This window comes from Notamacropus eugenii, chromosome 3 (assembly GCF_028372415.1).
Source record: "Notamacropus eugenii isolate mMacEug1 chromosome 3, mMacEug1.pri_v2, whole genome shotgun sequence".
Classification (NCBI taxonomy): Eukaryota; Metazoa; Chordata; class Mammalia; order Diprotodontia; family Macropodidae; genus Notamacropus; species Notamacropus eugenii.
This window is the reverse complement of record NC_092874.1, coordinates 137,327,435-137,345,467: the sequence shown is the minus strand read 5'-3', so window position 1 is coordinate 137,345,467 and position 18,033 is coordinate 137,327,435. Positions and strand designations below refer to the sequence as shown.

At 35.7% G+C, this 18,033-nt stretch overlaps 1 protein-coding gene across 3 annotated transcripts in view; it reads right to left on the bottom strand.

The window, feature by feature from the left end:
* Positions 1 to 11,780: 11,780 nt before the first annotated feature.
* The window catches only part of TFEC (transcription factor EC), an 89,844-nt gene continuing 83,591 nt past the window's right edge, over positions 11,781 to 18,033 (bottom strand). For all 3 annotated transcript variants that reach the window (XM_072652979.1, XM_072652980.1, XM_072652982.1), the window contains 2 exons: positions 13,255 to 13,402; positions 11,781 to 12,281 (listed from right to left, as the gene is read on the bottom strand). In XM_072652979.1, the coding sequence (XP_072509080.1) occupies positions 11,901 to 12,281; positions 13,255 to 13,402 (529 nt within the window). In that variant the 3' untranslated portion in view covers positions 11,781 to 11,900. The remainder of the gene's footprint in view (positions 12,282 to 13,254; positions 13,403 to 18,033) is intronic.

The window sequence follows — 18,033 nt, the reverse complement described above, 5'->3', positions numbered from 1 at the left end:
TGCCTTTATGCCCCTGTTGCTTAGCAAGAGCATGGCACATAGTAGGTGCTTAATAAATGCTTGTTGATTTAACTCGAATTTACTTGAGGAGGAGAGTGATCTCAGGTCCATAGATGACATCTCTCTTGAAGGTTCAACCCAAATGTCACCTCCTTCAAAGAAGCTTTTCGCAGTTCTCTCAGTTGTTATTTACTTAGTCCTTGACCCCATATCACAGTGTATTTATTTAATACAAATCCTGTATTTACTTATTTTTGAATATTTATTATCATACTAAGTAAGATATTAGATCCTTACATCAGGGACTAGGTCCCTGATTAATTAACTAATTCCAACACATAGTAGGCATTTAGCAAATACTTGTTGACTGATTGACTCAACATCTTATACAACCACTTCTTAATCCATCCACCTAACTGTAATTTCATTCAGCCCTCATCATTCTGTTTTGTTTCCTGAAATTTTAGGCAAACTATATCTATAGCATTCTCCCCTGCTACCAGTCTAATAACTCTTTCAGGAGGGAAATTTATTCTGGAATTAACCGTTCTTGATGAAACCAATTGGGTTTACTTTTTGTTGATGCTTCCCTTCTAGGTATTACTATTTCCTTAATGACACCTTCTAGGGCTTAGGAATTGAGGTCAAGTTCACTGGCATGTTCCATTGTCTTCTCTTTTACTGAGAATTTGGACATCCTTTGCCCATCTTCACCCATATGGAACCTCTCTTGTTCTCTGTGACCTTTCAAAGATCACAAATAATAGTCCACTAAATCACGTCTGATAGTTCTATCACTGCCTTGGGGAATATTTTGTATGAGCCTATGACTTCAATTCATCAAGGGTAACATGGTCCTCTCCTGTTATCTTCTTGCTGATCTTGGGTTTTAGCTCCTTCTTAAACATTCTTATGCTTTCCTTTTGAAGTTTAAAATTCATTCTATTTTCAGAGAAAAGAGAAGCACAATAAAAAAATGGAGTAGTTTTACCTTCTATCTGTTATCCATTAACATCATTTCTTCTCTCATGAGCAGATGTCGCATTTGTTCTTAGATTTCTCAGTTTTCTGCATTATCACTTGAAAAAGTTTCTATTATTTTACTTCTTCAAAAGCCCAAACTCCTTCTGAATTTTTGCACTAATGACCTTTCTGTATTTATCCTGCATTAGCTACCTTTACTCCTTCCTTGATGTTTTATAGTTTTTAACTACACAGTGATATTTACTTTAAATATATAGTAAGAATAGTTGTGCAGACATTTCCATCCAATACTTCAGGGGCACACTCTTTCCTATACCACCTCACTCTTTGAGAAGATCACCTCTTGTTGGCCAGAATCAATCTAGAATACCAGTACCATTATTGTTCTACCTTCTGAAGGGTACAACTACCATTTTTAAAGTAATAATCAGCAAAAATCTACCTTCTCTGTACACTCTCCCACTCCAGTATACATATACCCACATATTTTTATACATTTATATTATATATATGCATATAAACCTCTTGTTCTGCCCTCAGATTCCTTAACCTCTCTATCAGGAGGTGGGTAGCACATTTCATCATTAATCCTCTGGCACTGTTAGTCATTAGACTGATCAGAATTCTGAATTCTTTCAGGTTGTTTGTCTTTACCATATTTTTGTCATTATATGAATTGTTCTCCTGGTTCTGTGCATTTTATTCTGTATCATTTCATGCAAATCTTCCCAGGTTTCTCTGAACTAGTCCCCTTCTTCATTTCTTATAGCACATTAGTATTCTATCACATTTATGTATCATTTCCCAACTGATCAGCACCACCTCAGATTTCCATTTTTGCCACCTCATAAAGTTTTCTTTATTTTTGCATATCCTTGGTTAGAGTTTGTTTTGTTTAGAATTTATCCCTTTCTTATTTTACACCCATTATAATTTCCCTTCCCCTCTTTCCCGCATATCAATTGAGGTATTTGTACAAGCACATAGGACAGTGCCTAGCACATAACAGGTGCTATGTAAATGCTCATTACCTTCCCCTTCTTTATTTCCCTGTTGAGTGAAATATATTTCTTTACCCAATTTTGTGTTCGTGTGCACGTGTGTGTGTGTGTTCGTTCTTCCCTCCTTTTCTATCTCCTCTTCCTTATTTGCATAGATATTTGCTAAGACACCCCGATTATGTAAGATAATTTTACCTAACCTTCTTTTCTCTTCTTAACCCCTTCTCCACCCTCAGGATATTTCTCTTCTCCCTCTTTTTCCATTCTTCTTTAATATCAAGACATAACAGAACCACTCCCAGGCACAGTCTAATTAAACTCCCTCTATGACTCCGAATGAGCTAAGGTTCAGAGGGGACTCATGTCATCTCTCTGTATTTGAATGTAAGTAGTTTATCTTTGTTCAGTCGCTTATTATTCATTTGTGTCTATTCTCTTATGTTTCTCTGAACTCCTTTGTTTGAACTTCAACATCTGGTCTTTTCATCAGGATTGCATGGAAGTATTCTGTTTCATTAAAGATCCATTTCCCTCCCTATAGCATTATATTCAATTTTGCTGAGTAAATTATTCATTACTGTAAGCCTATATCCTTTGCCTTCTGAAATATTGTATTCCAACTTTTTTGCTACTTTATAGTGGTGGCCACTAAGTCACGTGTGATTCTGACACAAGCTCCTCCAAACGGAATTCTTTCTTTCATTCTGACTGTTTGTGTTTTTTTGTTGTTGTTGTTTTTTTTGACCTGGAAGCTTTGGATTTTAGCTATGCTGTCTATCAGGGTTTTCATTTCTTAGAATATTGAATGGTATGTTTTTTCAAGATTTCAGATATAGTTTGGGGAACTATAAACTCTCAGTGTTCCATAAGTGGCCTAGGGAAAAGTCTGATTGCTGTCCCCTTAGTCTGAACTCTGCAAGTTCCTGATCTGAGTTTGGGTCTGAACAACAGAAGAGTGCTGCTGGACTCAGTCCTCAGTCCCCCTCTGCCATCTAGGAAGCTCTGCTGATTCAGAGTGACAGAAGTGTAGGAGCATGATGTGGTAATTCGTCTGCAGAAGTCACATTAAGCTAGGTTCTAGAACTTAGTCCCTCCTGTACTCTTGGAGTCTGAGCCACACAGCTGCTGCTGGTTTTTTAACTTGATCCTTTCGAGGTCCGCAGCTCAAAATTTCCTTACCCAGAGAGTTGTATAGCACCCTTCTCCCCTGGATTAGTGATCAGGAACTGGACATTAGTTACTAAACTACTAGTTGATGCCAGTTGAGTGACCTGGTATTTCTTCTCATCCTGGTGCACAGCCTCCCCTTGGATGCTGGAGTGCTCTGTCCAGAGAGTGCTTTTGGCCAGACTGCTGGTGTGCATGGATCTATCTGTCTTTGCTAACCTATTCTGGAAAATGTCTCACTGTGACCTTTTCTGGATTTCCCCATTATGATTAAGCCCTGTCCATTTTTCTAGATCTTCCTGGGGAAGTTTGAAGGGAGCTCACTGTACTGCTTCTTGCTATTCTACCAACTTGGCTCCACCTCAGGATACAATTACTATTAAGAAAATCTAAGAATTTCCTAACTGATCCACTTTTGACAGAAAGAAAGCCAGGCCAATTTATAATCTGTTTCTTCTCATTTATTTTCACCTTCTGTTCAAATATTTTATGGTGCCTGCCAATGGCAATATTGCTTCTGTTTCTCTCTCCATGGACTGTTACCCAAATGTCCCCATCTCTGGTTTTGTACTTTCCCCGTGATTCTGTTTTCTTAAGATATAATTCTACTCTGTCCCACCCTTTATATTTATTCTGATTCTTTTAAGTAACATTTACCCTTTCGGAACTTTCATCTACTCATGAGTCCCATTCTACCAATTTTCGATTATGTATGAGATTACATTTTCCTTTTCGTCTCTGAAATTCTAGTTCACTTTGCTTGTTCTTGGACCATATTTTCTATCAATTAGTGAGCTCTCTTCTTTCTATATTCTAGCTTCTCTCTATGGGACCTGGGGTAATAGAGTTACTAGCCTTTACCTAGAGTAACCATTTTATGAGCCATACAAGATGTACTAGTGGTTGTGACCAAAAGAAACCACTCAACTGACCTGTTCATGAGTTTCTACAATGGCAAAATGGGAATAATGACATTGAGCTATCTAACCTCAAAGGGTCATTGTGAGGAAAATATTTTATGAAACTTAAATCAACAATTATTGTGTACACTCTTTCCCTAGCCCGCCATTCCTGTATTCCATAAATCCACATCCCATTTGTGGATGCCATTTTTTTAATTGTCTGGTCACCTCCCCATGCCTGCCTTCCTTTCTAAAGGCCTTACCTTTGATTGGCAACAGTGGTAGGAAAACACCTCTGCAATTCTTCTAACACATTATTGTTTCTCCAGGATTAAACATCTCTAACTCATACTTGAAAAGGTAAACAGTATATTCTTATATTCATTATATTGTATATTTGTTCCTTTTCCTGTGATATAGAAGAACCTAGGCATACATTTTCCCCTAAAATTATATGAAATATTTTCCAAGATATTTTTCCATACATTGATCTTTCTTGTAAAACATATTATCACCACATTCACATTTATAAGCAAATGAACCCAGCCTAGAGACTATGACATCGTTTTTGACAATGTGATTCACCCTAACATAGCTTCTTATTCCATTATAAGGCTTGAATGATTCTCATGCAATGTTTCTAATCTACTTTTCTAGGCTTGTGAAACTTTTTAACGAAACATTAGCATTTGCAGGCACCAGATGTTTTGACATAAGGAGAAGCAATATGTAAATTTTAATCCATGCTAGGAACAATAGCCTGCAGGCACCTTTTTCTTATTACATGAATCATATACATAACCACAATGTGGTGGATCATATCAAAATCATCATCAACTGGAATACAGCACTCTTGTCTTGTGGTTCCCGATTAATAAAACTGATATATATTTAACTTGATAGGTATCAGTGATTTAGCCAATAAGACTTATCATACTATACTACTGTAACCACTGAATAATTAGGTTGTGTCCTGAAGGTGATTAATATTTTTTAAAATTACTGATGTTCTCCAGTTTCCCATTATTTATCAACAAAAATGATGTAAGCATCACATATGATTGGTTTTCATTTGTCAATATTACCAATTTTAATTTTAAAAAATTTTGATGTTGTTCAGTATCTTCTGACTTGAATCTATATGTAGAATTTTTTTTTCTTTCCAAATAATAAAGGTGACTTGGAGATAGCCTCAACTGTTCCCAATAGTGCAACATTAAAAAGGAAATCTCATGTTAGGATCAAAATCTCTTTTAATAAAGAATTACTAGAAAATAATTTCTTACAGGCTATTTACCCAAAACCCTAAAGTACATGTAAAATATTTATTCAAACACATAATATTATAACCTAAATAATACTAAAATTTCAATTTTTTTTAAACGTGTATTTTATTTTGTCCCCTAAAAGTGACATTTTTTTCTCACAGTGATATGACTAAAGTGGATAACTGTTTTGACATTGGTAAGACATGACCCTGAAATAAAATAGCTGTCTACCAAAGGGAAGGAATAAGAGAAAGCTCACTGAAAGAGAATACTAACCTTTACAAGCTACCTAGGACCAAAACATACTGTTAGTTATTTCTAAGGTGGCTATGCGTCGAAGATATGCATTTATACAAAGCTATGATTTAAGTAGTATAGGGAAATATCAACGTGGAAAAGCCTCCCACCAATACAGATAGGCAACTCATCTATATCTTATAGTTGTAGTGAATTGCCTGGAATACCAAGAGGTTAAGTGATTCATGCATGATACAATTAGTATATGTCAGGGGCAAGACTTGAGCACAAGTCGTCTTGATAAGTAGCCTGGCAAGCCATGTCTACTCTGTCCTTCTGACTCTTAAAGGTATATATAAAATTGGTGAAAACATACTTTCTGATGTTGAGACTAATGTTCTATAGGAAATCTTTATCCATTTCATTTTAAAATGCAATTAAGTACATTAAGTAGCATTCCTTTTGTGTGTTAAAATAGATGGTCCATGAAGTCCTTTCCCATTTTCAAATTCTTTGCTACTGATTCAATGCCTTTAATGTTGTTCAAATACCAGATTTTAAAATATTTTCTAAATTAAAATTAAGTATTGTTTGTCCTAGATTTTGGGGTGTATGGGAAAGGGATGTCTAAACTTGTAAAGGTTTCTTTAGAATTTTGCAATATTTTAGCAGATCCATCACCATGCTGGCTAGTTATTTGGCAACATTTTAAAACATTTGCCATGAATTAAAGCTGTAACAGCAGGAATAAGCAGATGGCAAGAGACCCTATTAAAGAAAATATCAATTATTTTCATTGGAGAAATATTAGATCATGATGTGTTATTATGGATTAAGTATTTATCAGTTGTCAAGTGTTTCATCAGTTTGATATTTTCTCCAAAGCCTTAGCCCATATTTTTCTATTATCTAGCACTATGAATATAGGAGGGGAAAATAAGACAAGTACACAAATTGTTTTTTTAAAAATCTACCATTTAATTGAATAGATATAACAAAACATCAGCACATTATAAAAAGGCATTTTATAAAGATTGCATCATGTCTAAAGGCAATCTATCCTTGTACATTTACTTAGAAAACAACATACTGTGATTTAAAATGAAAAATTGCAATAATTACAAAATTCTACAGTTTTATAATAACATAAATGCTTTCCCTGATCTAACCAACTTAAGTAAATTAAAATTACAGTCACTTTATATCAGCCATTCATATGTATAGCCCTATTAAAGTCAAAGATTTTATAATGGCGTTCTTATTAAGATTAAATGACTGAATTATTTTTAGTCTTTTATGCCATGAGCAACTACATTGCTGTTGATTTAGATGTTTGAATTGGCTCTAGCTTTTCAAACAATAACCACGTGGAAGGCAGCAAAACAATTTGTTTCTCTTTATTGGCATACATATGCATCTCATGAATTAAATGAGAGGATATTTTGATTCTTTTTCTTTTTGTATCTTTTTGGTTTTTGCTCTGTGACCCTTGCTTTCAAACATCTATTATACAACACAAAATATTTTTCTTTTAATATATAAACAATGTCACTAAAAATTCAGAATTATTTCTTCCTGGAGAAACATAGAAACCTTTCACTTCTTAAGTTCCAAGTCATAAATGAAAAAACCACAGTTTTTACAAAGGATTCATCAGTAGAAAAGATACTGAAAATAATTTGGATATATGCTATTGCACATGTAAATCCCTTGTAAGAAAAAGGTGAGAGAAAAAATTCCATTTATATATGTAAAGCAGTAGACAGCAGTATCTCTCATTGCTAAATTGGATGGGTACCAGGAAAGAATTAGCCCACCCCACCTTGGAATGACTTTCTCTGAGAGTTTCTGAAGTTCAATAGCAAACCTCCCTCCCCCCTCCCTCCCCCCCAGCCCTTCCACCTTCATTCTGAATCTCCCAGGGAAAATGTAGTGCAGCACCATTTTAAGGACAGAATTCTTTTCTCACTTCCTGACCAGACTATTCCAGTTTCACCTTAAAATAAATCACACAAGTATTTAAAGAATGGGGATGCACAATGACTAATGAACCACGGAGTAGTTTCTACTATTAATCATAAAGGGTACATAATTTAAAGCATAATAAATCATTCATCAGGTCATATACACACACCAAAAAAAGCTCATTATATAATGTTCTTTCTATAAACTATTGAAATCAGTATAATTTTAGGTCACCCAAATTCAAATTTTAATGCACTGGTCTTAAAAAAGTAGTATATTTCAATATTTTTCAAGTGTAATATTAGTCATTATGAAGGGTTTTTTTTTTTTTTCTGTTTTTGAAGGGTAGGAGATTTCACATAGTGTCACAGTCTGTGATTCTGGTTAGGTAATCCTGAAGATTGTCAAAGTTACATGTGTTTGGAAATATCTATATACTTTATCCTGTTTAGATAACATGAAAAAAAGAAACAGATTTTTCAGATGTATTTTCATCTATTTGTTTGATATCACTATACCATTAAGTTATTAATTTGAGAACTAACAGCCTTATATATGTGTGAATGGCAGTGAAGTCTAGAATTGTAATCAAAAAGTTTGTTGTTCAGTCATGTCTGACTCTTCGTGACCCCATTTAGGGTTTTCTTGACAAAGATACTGTAGTGGTGTGCCATTTTCTTTTCCAACTCATTTTACAGATGAGGAAATTGAGGCAAACAGGCTCAAGTGACTTGCCCAGAGTCACACAGCTAGTCCTGAAGCCAGATTTAATCTCAGAGCTTCTTGACTCCAGGCCTAGTATTCTATCCACTACACCACTAATTGCCCTTTCTGAATCAAAAGGACCCAGGTCCCTGCCTCTAATAAATACTAGCTGCCTGGCTATGGATATATCTTGAAACTCTTAGGGTTCTAGAAATCCCCCAAAGATTACAAATTGCAGAGAAGGTGCCAGATAACCTCTGATGAAAGCCTTTCCCACACTAGGAATTCCCTGTAACAATGAAATCAAAACAGTGTGAACAGACATTTTATATATATGCCTATGGGTGTAGAATAGGCATATGATTAAGAATATTATCTATTAGAAGCCCCAACTGAGCGAGACAAAAAGAAGTTTTTCTTACTCCCCAAAATCAGTGCCTCTTAAATGCTATGAATTGACTTCTAGGCTGTGAAATGCCTCTCTGACTTCAGTTGTCAAAACACAGTTAATGATGTTTACTGTAAATCCTGGTTTACCCAGCCAGCCAAAATCGGAAAATGTACAGAGCAAATCAAAGTGCCTACAGATAAACAGTTTAAGAGGTTTCAGTATTATATTCTCCCATAGGTTTAAAGTCCAATATAGGGAAAGGCAACTTGATAATTTGAGGTAGGAAATGGGAAGAGGAAGAGAAAAGCCTATTTGACCTAACTCTACCCACTTCACCATTTCTTTTTGCTATATATTCTTTGGTGTTCCTTTATCTACACAGTTGGGTTTTCCCTCCCCCACCTCACCATCCCTGCTCTCCAATCTTTCTTCCCCTTTCTCCATTTCACTGGCCTTGACACACCCCCACTCTTCCTTTGCTCCATCTTTAAAAACCCATTACCCATTTTACAATCCCTCCACAGCAATTATAATCCTGCAGCAGCCACCGCAGCCCTGTAGTTATTAGTGCCATCTCCAGCCCTCTTTTGGGCATGCTCTGCTTTCAATTCTTTGTATGCAGTCCTTATTAGTAGTAGTGATTATGAGGAGGAACAGTTGCTAGGACTAGTCCAACAGACTGGAGACTCCTTGAACCAGCAAAGGCAGGAGGGATAACAATGTTTTAATGTTTTAAAACTGCAGAGAATAACAGGTGAGAAGAGAGCAGAAAATAGTCCCTACCTAACAAGTCGTGTTACTCATCATTCTAAACTATGGATTTCCTCCTTTCCACTTGAGAAAATCAAATTAATTACCAGGGGTAGGTTTTCATAGTCAAGATAAATCAACAAGCATTAATTAAGTGCCCACTATGTGACAGATATTGTGTTAAATGTTTTCATAAACTGAAAGACACTTTTGTAAATAAAAATAAGGTCTTGGAAATGATGTTAAGAAGATAGCTTCTTTCTCTCACTTTAATCCTTGTTATCTCATTTTAAACTGAAGATGTAAGAAGGATAAATTTGTCTGTTTTTGAGGTCCTCTGAGCAAATTAAGACCACTGCCTCTAAATCCAGGATCTGAATTAGAATCAAAGAAAAAAGTAAATTTTTGATGGGGAACATGAGTAGAATGGATCATAGAAACTAAGTGTAACTCCTTTAAAATGCCATGATCTCAATTACAGAAATATTCCCATATCAAAACATAGAATAGTATTGTATGCCTGTATTTTCCAGATGAAGAATATACACATTCCCTCAGTACAACAAATATCTATAAAGTGATGAGATAAAAATCTTTTTAGTCATTTCCTAAATGTTTTGAACTATGCTTCCTGACAGTATGTGGTCTAGCATTTTTTATAGAATGTAATAATTTTCTGCTTTCTCATATCTAAATTCTTCTACCTGGTTTTCCAGGTTTTCCATAATTTCTTCTACCCAATCTATGCCTCCTTATTTGCTAGTATTTTCTTAAATGCACTCTTCACACTAATCAGGTGAGGAATGTCATTTTCTTTGCCTTACTCATATTATTCCATCTGCCATCTAGGATGTACTACCCAATCACCACTGTCTTCACTAAAGCCTACACATCATCCATCTTCAAAGTTCAAATCAAGTTTCAGCTCTTCCTTGAAGCCTTCCTTAGACACTCTGTCCTTCACTGATCTTCCTCTCCTTTGACTTTCTGCAGCAGTTGGAATCTACACTCTATATTTCAGATGTTAATTATGTTTTGTCTTATGTTGGCTCCTGTATGTTAGTCTTCCCGCTTAGAGTATAATAATGATGGCAGAGGCCAAGTCTTATACTTCCCTCTATCTTTTTGTGATGAATAAAAAACTGCTAAGCATTGAGCTCTTGCTAAGTACTCATTAAAAAGTTGTAATGAGTTGCTTTCTTAAATGAACTAGGTACACCCTATTAGCCTTTTTTGGTAACTCAGACCTTAAAAACCAAAACGTATTCAGAAGATACAAATTCGCATAAGTTAATATAGGAACTCAAACTCAAAAAGATTCTCCAAGTTCTTTTTAAATGCGATATCTTCCTCAGGGAATGAATATAAATAAGTTGAAGTTTTCAAATCTATTGGTTCACCCAATAATTTCGTCATCATCTCAGTCAATGATTAGTTAATACCTAATGTTAGTCATAATCATAAATTTTAAAAGGTGGACTACTAAAGGAACATTTGAAGTCATAACTTACTGCTAGTCAAAACAAACACCTAATTATAATTTAATGGCATTTCCTACAATCAAGCACTTTTCTGTTAAAGAAAAGAAACAATTTGATTTCTCATGCTGACTACAAAGTCAGAAGGGGAAAAAAACAACAACCGAATAGAGAAAGTTTTTTGAGACAGACATTTTAGAAACGATGCAACATAAGCTCACTTTTTAAAATGTTATCCTGAGTGGTGGAATGCAAAAATTATGTATCAGGCTCTTTGTTCTAGGCCAAAAGCATCTATCATCAACTAAACTGAGTCTTTGAGAACAAATGAAGTGAAAATGGGTAGAAGAATTAAGAACAATTTGTTAAAGTGTGTGGGTATTTTCAGCACTTTGCTTTGGAAAATGTCCAGTGTTTACTGTAGATTTAATTCTAATTATCCAGGGGCAGATGTTCCATTTTGTAATATGCCTCCATTTGGCTATGGGCTCTCATTAGCATGTCCACCAGAGGGCAAGGGGAAGCCAATGAAGCATAAATCTGTCAATCTTGCTGCTCATAAACTGATTTTTTTTTAAATGTTGGGCAATGGGCAAGATTGAAATGAATGACTAAGTAGAGGTTTGTCATTTTCATTGACTATATTCAATTCTGTCCATAAGCATTTAGCTCAATTTCTACTTTCAAACTTCCATGCAGGGCTAACTCCAAAGTAGAAGTCTATATCCTATGTTTATTTCTTAGTTATAATTTTCACACATCCTTTCCTGGGAACCATTTCAATATTGGTTGAAAACTGCAGACGGAAAAAAGTATCCATGCAAATGAGGTAACTTTAGTCAAAAATATTCCTCCAACTTCATTTTGCATCTTCAAGCAGTCTCCTCCTTTGCTTCAACACTCCTTAAAACCAAGTTTGCCATGAACTACTTACTCTGTTACAAAAATTAAGCCTCAGCAACATACCAGATTCAGAGCATAATCGCATAGCACCAGCAGAGAATTCCTTCCCCATATGAAGATTGGATCTGTTCAGTGGTTTTTTTTCTTTTTTATAGCTCATCTCCATCATCTGTGCTAAAACTACTTCTCCTACTGCTGTCTTTGGATACTGTAGGTGAAGTGGCAGATAGCAGAGGATCTGTTCCAAATGGAGATATTGAATCATCCAGTAATATATGATCCAATCTTTGTTCCTCTTTCAAGGCAGCACTAAATGATAAATCAGTAAAGTGTGACAGGGGATAAGAAAAAGCCATAGATCCATCGTAGAGGTCAGATCTTGATCCTTGAGCCAGAGTCAGTTCTTGGGAATAATCTCCTGATATATCCTCTGGATAGGTCTGGTGATTGGTGGTGTGGGCAACCAAATCAGTTGTACCATGTGAAGAGGTGACTGGAAGACCATGTGCCCGAGCCTGTATTTCCAGTTCCTATAGTTTGAAGTAAGAATTCAGTAAGTTTTGTGAAAGTAAATGTTACAGTCTATTAATGCTCCCCAGAATGACACCCATATGGTTAAGAGGTATTCATATTGTGAACTATTATGCTATTAAACATTATCACTATTAAAAAATTGCAATTCTGCCCTCCTCATAAATGATAGAAACCAGTTTATTTCTAACAAAAAAAAAGAAAACATATTAGCTCCAGGCTTCTCACCAATCCTGTTGCTACCTGGAAACCTTAGGAACACAAGATGGTCCCATATTACCACAGAACCTCTTGAAAGCTAGGGAAGAATTGATGATTTATTTCTATTGAATAGCTTCCCACAACAGTCTTGGACAGTTTTACATAAAGTTAGGAAGTACTATACCTGGCAATATGCATGCCATGTTAAGCAGAAGAAAAAAAACCTTGAGAAGTAAGAATTATGAAAATCCATATTCTGGTACCTTGTGTCACATGTACAGGTGATGAGTGACTTAATATTACCTGGCACAACATACCCTGAGGCAAAGTAAACCACAGGAATGTTACTAAAGGAAAGAAATAGGGGAAAAATTTAGCGTCCAGTATTATTTTGAAAAATATATGCCCTACTTAGTACAATACATACACACACACACATACACACACACACGTGTGTGTGTGTGCGCACACCTTTAGGCTGGAAATATACTGTGTGAATGGGATAGTCACATATTCCTAAAATTTTGTAATTAGTTCTCCGGATAAAATATATATTCTCCCTTTAAGGTCATCACAATTTTGGATTTTATGACTATAAACCAACTGAAACAACCTGCTCTGTGAACTTGCAGAGGCATTTCAAATTGTCCTTCAGAGAGGGAGGGGAAAAAAAGTGAATAAGGAAAAAAATAAATGAGGCCAATGAATAAAACTGATGACGGGAAAATGGTGCATAAGCTTCGCAGTTCATAGCAACATTCTTATAAAAACCTGAATTCGAAGCAGAAGCTGTCGGTTAACCAGCTCTAATTTCTTCTGCCTGTGTTCTAATTCTCGGGCTCTGTGTTGTTCTTTTTGTAGCCACTTGATGTACTCCACGGATGCTTTTAAAATAGTTCCTTTGTTCCAGCGCATATCACTGCGGAATGTAGAGATAACCTTTTCACAATTGTGCATGTCAGCAGAATTCATAAGAACTTACAAAATCTTTTACATTAATATGAAATAATGATTTACATGACTATTATTCACTCTTAGATATTATTGCTTCTGAATAGAAATTTTAATAGAATAGTTAAGAAGCCCTTATATAGTAAAATTAATCCCTGAATGAAAATAAGTGTCAAAAGAAAGTAATAAAGTGACTTTTTGTGGGAGAGCTAAATGCAATATCATGATTCTACCTTTACAGTTTTTATATTTTTAGTGAAAATTGCTTTTATTATTAACTCTGAGATTAAAATCTATGTGCAGTATTTCTGCATTAATGAACTAGGAAATGTACATTACTGAGGACTTAAGCCTAAATTTTTTAAGATCATTTCAAATATACTACTCTTTTTACCTGACTTTCTAATAAGGTTGCTTTTATGCTTGCTAGAAAAAAAATGATAAAAAAGGTCTATACCAGTGCTGATTCTCATGGATTGTGGAAAAGACAAAACCACACAGTTTAGTGATTTAGTATTATATCACTAATAAAGTCAAACTTTCTTAAATGATTTAGCAAAACTCCTTATGAAATGCAGCAAAATGGTTGAAAATGCTAGTTGTTTGTTTGAAACCAGATGTTTAAAAAGGCTAAATGGTATAAACACAACAGACTCAAAATCATGGAATTCTAGAGCAATCAGGAGCCATAGATTAGTTTAGCTTGTCCCCTGGCTGAGAAACCTGGGACCCAGGCAGGCTGTGACTGGTCCAAGGTCAAGTACGTTAATTAGTGGAAGAAGGAGCATTAAAACCATGGCCTCCTGATTCCTAGTCAAAATTGCTTTCCATTAAAACACCCTGCTTCTCACTTCCTGTTAATCTTTCAGGTTTGTGTGAAAGAAATGTGCATTTTATTAAAACACGTATATTTTTATTAGAGAAGAAATTCCAAATCTGAAAACATGGAACAGACCATAGATTTTAATTCCTGAGAACATCTATCAGTAGAGTCAATGCCAGCTGAGTATTTGCATGTATGCACTAGAAAGGGGACATACCTTGAGTGTCATATTAAGATCTAGTGGGGAAAATAACTGAATTTCTAGCTGATAGGCAATAGAGATTTTTTTTAATGCAGCATAAATAAGACAATAGTAAAATTGCATTTCTTTCAATGCCTGATTTTTGAGGCATGCTAGGTTTCACTCCCACAGACTATATATGAATCACATTGAAATATAGTGTATAGTCTTTGGAGATTGAGTGGTAATATGTAGAATGCATGCCATCTGGCATGCAAAATGAATGATTTGTGTATTGTGTGTAGACAACATGTTGCCAATGACTTTAGCAGTTCTACAAAGGAAAATGCTTTTAAAAAAAAAAACACTGAAAGTCAAATTGCTCCTAGGGTTCCCTTTTTCGCAGATGCACTGAGAATGTGTTCTCCATCAGTCACATTTAATAAAGGTGTGGAGGGAAGCCACAATTTCTGTCACTTCTTTTTAGAAGCATAATATCTTTTGGTCTTACCACATCAACCCCTGCCACATTCCTACTTGATAGTAGAGGTAGGCATCATGGTACAACACAAAAAGGGCTAGTAGCAGAGAGATCTGTGTTGGAATTTCATTCTTGCCACCTAACACCACCTGTGTGACCTTGGACAAATCACTTACCTCATCGAGTGTTCTTTTTCTAATTAATAAAATGAGAGCATTGGACTGGATAATTGTAAGGTTCCTTCCATCTCTGACTCTATTGTCCTAATTAAGGGAATACTGACCACGTTTATGTTATGTTGGGCATGACCTATGATTGAAAAAAATATGATAGATTCCAGACCTAAAGATGTAAGTATGAGCAGAGAAGCCACAAGATGTTAGCTCCCCTTTCGTCTGTTTGAAAAACAAAAACTCCTTTGCTAATTTAGAGGCTTTATGTTACATGATTTAGATCTAATAATTTCAAAATGGTGGCAGGAACTATGGATAAGAACTATAGATAATTCTTATCTTCAACTTATTATATGGTTATTCCTTATACAGTTATTCCTTACACAGTTATTCCTCAAAAACACTAACTTAAAAATTGATTTAATCCTTGACATCCCTTTCTTTAAAAAAAAAAAAATCCTGTAGGATTTTTTTCAATCTGTTTAAGCAATTTTCACCTGTCACTGAAGGGAATTTTAAGCAGCTAGTTGGTTGGTGGTTGCCCTTTGTTCTGGAGGAGGACCAATATGACATCACTGTGTTGGGGTCAAGGTACAGTGTCTAGCTATAGTTAATCAGACCAATCAGACTATTCAACTCAGAGAGCTCTACCATAGGTTGAATAGTCCATAGGAACATTTGGAATGGAGATGTCTCTAGATTTGGGTATCTCATGTTTTGTTTGAGCTACTGCAATTCTGCTAGCAGCTAGTGAGTGACACCTTATTGCTCTGTAATACCAAATCTTTTTCTCAAATAATGGCTTAGGGTGACCACCAGATCTAGGCATAAATAATTATCCAGGAACATTTTTGAAAAATAAAATATTTCCCTGCTTCCCATCTCTTCCTCGCCCCCCACCAGAAGTTAGAGTATTTTTCAAGATTTAAAAGTGTGGTTACATTCCTGTCACTCTCATCTTTCATATTAAACCCACGACTAAAGTTGCTTATGAAGACAGTCAAGGAAAAAATAAAAATAAATCAATTTCATGGATTTAAACTAATCCATTTTGTAATATATAAATTATAGTGATTGTTTAGTATCGAGAAAAGACCGAGTATACTGAAGGAAGATTCTTTTTGTCCCTACTTTGTCATCATTTAAACAACCTGAGAAAAGAGTGATGGAGGAAAATTCCTAAAAGATTGAAAAAGACTTATTTTTGGTAGGACAGCTTCCACACAACAAATTTAGGTGATAAAGAGATTGTCCAACACCTTTCTGTAGAAGTCCTGCTTAGTGGTATATTCTGCTCCCGTGTCATACTTTTCTGCTTGTAATTCCCTAATTTCTTTCCAGTGAAATTGACTTAGGTATCTACTATCTACATGGTTAAGGGTAAGCATAATTTCTCTGACCTTTCTTTTTGTTACCTATAAAAGTGAGATAAAATGTGTTGCAATGAGGCAGTGTGGCTTAAGTGCATAGAAATCTGGCCCTACAGTCCAGAAAACCTAGATTCAGTCCTTCCTTCTGACACATACTGCCTTGATGACTCTCCAGAGAATCATCACACCCATCAATGCTCCAGGCAACTCCCTCCCCTATTGTGGTTCGGTCATCTCTGACTCTTCATGACCTCTTTTGGGGTTTTCTTGGCAAAGATACTAGACTGGCTCATGATTTCCTTCTTTGGTTCATTTTACAGATGAGGAAAGTGAGGCAAATAGGGTTGAGTGATTTGTACAAGGTCGCATCTCTAGTAAATGTCTGAGACCATATTTGAACTCAGGTCTTCCTGATTCAAGGCCTGGAGTTCTATCCACTGTGCCATGTAACTTCCTATTAAACTAGAGGTTGCAAAAAAGGTTTTTATTTACATCATAGAAATTTTCCACTGGGAACTCTTTACACCAACAAAATCACAGGTCTCTGTGTGTGTGTGTGTGTGTGTGTGTGTGTGTGTATACAGAAGTAGATTTGTATAGACAGTGCATTTTTATGTACACAGGCACATAAATATATGTGAAGTGGGTTGAAAAGGTACTTGGGAATTAAAGCATGAAAGGTTTTGGATGATAGAATAAGGAGGCAACAGAGCACCACTGAAACTTTTTGATCAGGGGATGGATATAGCTATGATTTAGGAATATTACAGAAATAGGAAAATCAGGAACAGGAATTAGTTTGGGGGAAAAGTTAATGAGTTGGGTTTCAATATGTAGGGGTTAGAGGTAGCAGAGCATATAACCAATGGAGATGCCTAATAAACAATTAACAATGTTTGTCAGTATCTTGACCCTTTCACACCTACTTTCTTATTCTTCCTCACACCTGACTCTGTCTTCACTGGCTGTGTCTCATGGCTGAAATGCTCTCCTTCCTTAACTCCATCTCCTGGCTTCCCTCAAAATTCAGCTAAAATCCCATCTTCTACATACAAGGAGTCTTTCCTCAATTCCCTTAATGATAATGCATTTCCTTCTGAGAGTACCTTCTATGTATGTGTATAGTTGTTTACATGTTGTCTCTCCCACAAGAATGGGAGCTCCGTGAGGGCAAGGACATGTTTTTGTCTTTTTTTCCCATCTGCACTGTTTAGCACATACATAGTAAACATTTAAGAAATACTTACCTGGCATTGACCTTTTCCTCTCTAAGAAAAATAAGTCTCAAGATTAATATGTTGACTAACATCTGTTACCCTTTCCTCCCTCTGCTTGACTGTCAAAACATTTAAACTAGATTTAGTCGCAGGCTTGAGTAAGCTAAGCAAAATTATAAAATTAGTAGGCAGTCTTGAATCACATGCCACCATCCTAATTGCATTCCAATGGAACCTAGGTTTCCTGGCCATCCTCCTCATTGAACTTCCTCTTTAACATACGATGTTTCTGTCCTATCTTCTTGCCACCTTCCTCTCCCTCACCTCCACCCCATTCACACCAATTGAAAGCTA